At 32.6% G+C, this 3,468-nt stretch overlaps 1 protein-coding gene across 6 annotated transcripts in view; it reads left to right on the top strand.

Annotated features, from left to right (window-relative positions):
• LOC106884518 (epidermal retinol dehydrogenase 2) overlaps positions 1 to 3,468 on the top strand; it is a 343,698-nt gene that overhangs the window by 1,880 nt on the left and 338,350 nt on the right. Inside the window, exons 1-2 of one of the 6 annotated variants that reach the window (XM_052967043.1) lie at positions 419 to 671; positions 2,773 to 3,137. In XM_052967043.1, the coding sequence (XP_052823003.1) occupies positions 2,990 to 3,137 (148 nt within the window). In that variant the 5' untranslated portion in view covers positions 419 to 671; positions 2,773 to 2,989. Of the gene's footprint in view, positions 1 to 418; positions 672 to 933; positions 958 to 1,353; positions 2,459 to 2,772; positions 3,138 to 3,468 lie in introns of those variants that run through there. The other 5 variants (XM_052967044.1, XM_052967045.1, XM_052967042.1 and 2 more) reach the window with 5 other exon arrangements.

Below are 3,468 nucleotides of genomic sequence, written 5' to 3'. Positions count from 1 at the left end.
ATATATATATATATATATATATATATATATATATACAAATATATTGAAATGCTTGTTGAGGGAAGACGTTTGCGCATATATACGTGTATGTTTGTGTGGGGCGGGAGAAAGTTGAGGTGTTAAGAAATTGAGCAATGGTAAAAGCGAAGGAGGTTGTTTCGCGAGAGTATAGAAGGATGGAAGAGTGAGAGGGAGATAAATACAAAAAAAAAAAAACCCCAGAAAAAATATATATATAATGACAACAAAGAAGACCAAAGAAAAAAAAAGAGAGAAGGAAAAGGGATGTCTACAAAGAATTTTGGTAGTGAAAGGAAAAGAAGGTAGAGGGGAGAAAATTAGGAAAGCAAAGAAGTAATAAAGCAAACAGTATAAAAAAAATACAACTTTTCAAAGTGTCTTACTAGAAGTTGATTGCTCTTTTTAAAGCAATTAAGCCTTTCACTTTATAAACAAACCTTTGCAAAACTCACTCGGTGGGTTTTCTCATATATACCCCGGTCTTACTTCTGTGGGTTTCTCCCGTATAATTTCAAGTTTACCTTGTTTAATCTTGTACTTGTTAGTTATTCAACTTTTGTTTTTTAGTGTTACATATGTAGTAGACACACACACACACATATGTATGGTTTTACTTTTAACAACTTAAGGGAGAACAATAACTGTTCAAGGTACCTATTAACTATTTTTTTTATTATTAATTGGCTTTTTAATTATGTATAAAATATATGCCTACATTTTACACACACACACACACATTCTATTTGAATACATGTATTGATTTTCCATGATGCACTTACATTCCTGTATCTCTTTCATATATTTGACATACTTCATGTGTATGTATTTAATTTTTCATTACCATGTATATACTGTCTTAAAGTGTAAGGCCTGCCTTTTTTCTTTACTTGTATGTTAACTGTCACTCACGCTCATCTTCGTCAACACTCACATAATGTAAGCTAACTTTAACACCTTTATTTGTTTTTTACTCCAGAATTATTAGGGCAGTAAACACATGTTCACAATTTACGTTAGCTGATCAACTTGTCCTATTCTGTTAAACTTAGCTAGAGTCACCATTGACCAAAACTTTTCTGGGTGAGTGGGTATGTATAGAACTACCTGTACATCAGTTCTCTGTAAATTTGACAGCTGAGTTCAAGTCAGCTGTTATTTTATTCTTGTAGGCTTATATAGTAAAAGTACCAGTCAGATATTGTGGTCACCCTCCCTCAAAATGTGCGTTTTTGTTCTTGTTCTTAAATCATAATTATGAGTAGATAAGTGGAGGATTCGAAAACAGGCGGAAAAAAAATTCTGTGTAGTAGTATTTAGTTACGTACTCTGATCAAATCTCTCCGGAGATCGATAAAATACGCACCAGTCTACATCTGAGATCGATATAATTGACACACACTTTTGCGGAATTTCGTTGCTACGAGCCAATTCTAAAATCATTATTAACAATATTTGTAAATTTCAAATGCACAAATTTATAATTACTGTGTTACTAACACAGTAACCCATATCGCAATATCGTTGCTATTTACGTTCTTAATTGAGGAATGATTAACACATGTTTTTAATTAATAATTAAAATTATTTCTTAAAATAAAATGTGTTACACATGTCTGCTATTTCACTGGTTGGACATCAGTAGGGTGAGGACTGTGTGAATTTTAGGGAGTGGAGCGATGTAAAAGTTGAGAAGTTGAGGTTTTTTTTGTTTTTTTTTTTAAGTTGAAATAGCGCCAGCCGTGACCCGAAACCGGATCGCATAATTAGACTAGCAAATCAGAACTCACTGAGAGCTTACCGCCTTCAAATCTACTTCTTCTATGGGCTATGTGTAGAAAAAAGTCATACATATATGTTTGCATGTATGAATGTAATCAAAGAAAATAGTAGAGAAGAAAAAAATATCTACTCTCTTCGTGCACCCCTCTTACCTCTTCGCGGTGCTTGAACTAAAGAAGGAAAGAAAAAAGTCTGTATAGGTTTTGTGTATCTTTGTGTGTGTGTGTGAGAGAGAGAAGAGAATAAAACAAACCGACAACAGAGAAATGAGGATTACAAACAAAAACAGAAAAACAGGAAGGAGCAATTTCGTCCTGTGAAGTCCCAAAAGAACTTGGTGGCATAAAACCTATTATTATGACGAGAACAACAATAACAGCAATGACTAGAGATAGCAGTAGAGGTAGCAAATAATTATAAACGATGATTTAATTGTCAATATAATGTATGAAAGACCAAGCAAGAAGAAAAAACTTTTCCCTGCCCTCCCTCACAATGCAAGACTTTATTTCTGACAGGATCATAACATTAACAACGGAAGAAAAAAAAATTTTTTTTCGCAACGCTGACCATATAAACATTTGTTAGATTTAAATGAATGGATATCTCGCATAATGTAATCTTGTACCAGATGATATCTTTTATTTAATATCTATATGTAAGCTAAACGAGTATTTTATACATATATTTATTATGTTCAACTATCCGGATATTGTTGTTGACATGTGAAATTATATTTTTTCCAATTGATGAATGCTAAAATTGTTTACATAATTTCATATTACGTTAACCACTGACACACAATTTAACCGTCACTGAGTGTGATATATGTATGTATGTATGTATGTAATCATCTGTGCTAGTCCGGACGTCCTATAGTTAATGTAAACAGATAATACATACATATAAGTGTGCGTGTTAGATTTATGTATGTATAAATTTTCTCAATTTATTTAATATTTTATTTTACAGAAGTTCGAGGTTAATTCGAATACATCGAAAGGAGTAAACGAAAGAAAAAAAAAACAGGCGAAGATTAATTAAAAACATTAATAAAAAAAAAAATCCTCAGGAGCTATACATAAAACGAAACAGCGTTTACTGTCCAGGGAATTTTCTATTTAAAGAAAAAAAATATATATACAAGGAAATTAACCGTACACAGAAGATCAGACATACAAACTCCACTATGATCGACTGGGATTTCGTGAAGGAAATTATTCTAACCATTTTGGCTTTTTATTATTACTTACTGGAAGGAATTATACGGGCCATCCTGCCGGGATGTTTTTATGCGAAGGATGTTGCAGGGGAGACGGTTCTTATTACCGGATCAGGTAAGTTTCTCGGGACAGAGGACGATTTTTCCATTTACACCGGACTAAGAGAGAAAAAAAAAATCCTGTCTTCTTTCTTTCAGTTTTCTCGTCGTCCTACCTACTTTTTCTTTCTGTCGTTTTCCTTCATTCACTATCTCAGTTTGTCTTATATATATAATACATACACACACATATGCGTACATAGTCATTAATAAATCACTCACGCACGAGTACAAAGCACTGCTTATTAAATCCCGATACACACACATCTAGAGGGAACACAAATACTGTACTTTAGATCAGAGAAATTCTCTCGTATACTTGTTTAATTATATATATATATATATAT

The sequence above is a fragment of the Octopus bimaculoides genome, chromosome 4 (assembly GCF_001194135.2).
Source record: "Octopus bimaculoides isolate UCB-OBI-ISO-001 chromosome 4, ASM119413v2, whole genome shotgun sequence".
In the NCBI taxonomy this organism is placed as follows: Eukaryota; Metazoa; Mollusca; class Cephalopoda; order Octopoda; family Octopodidae; genus Octopus; species Octopus bimaculoides.
This window is presented reverse-complemented; position numbering and strand designations above follow the sequence as displayed.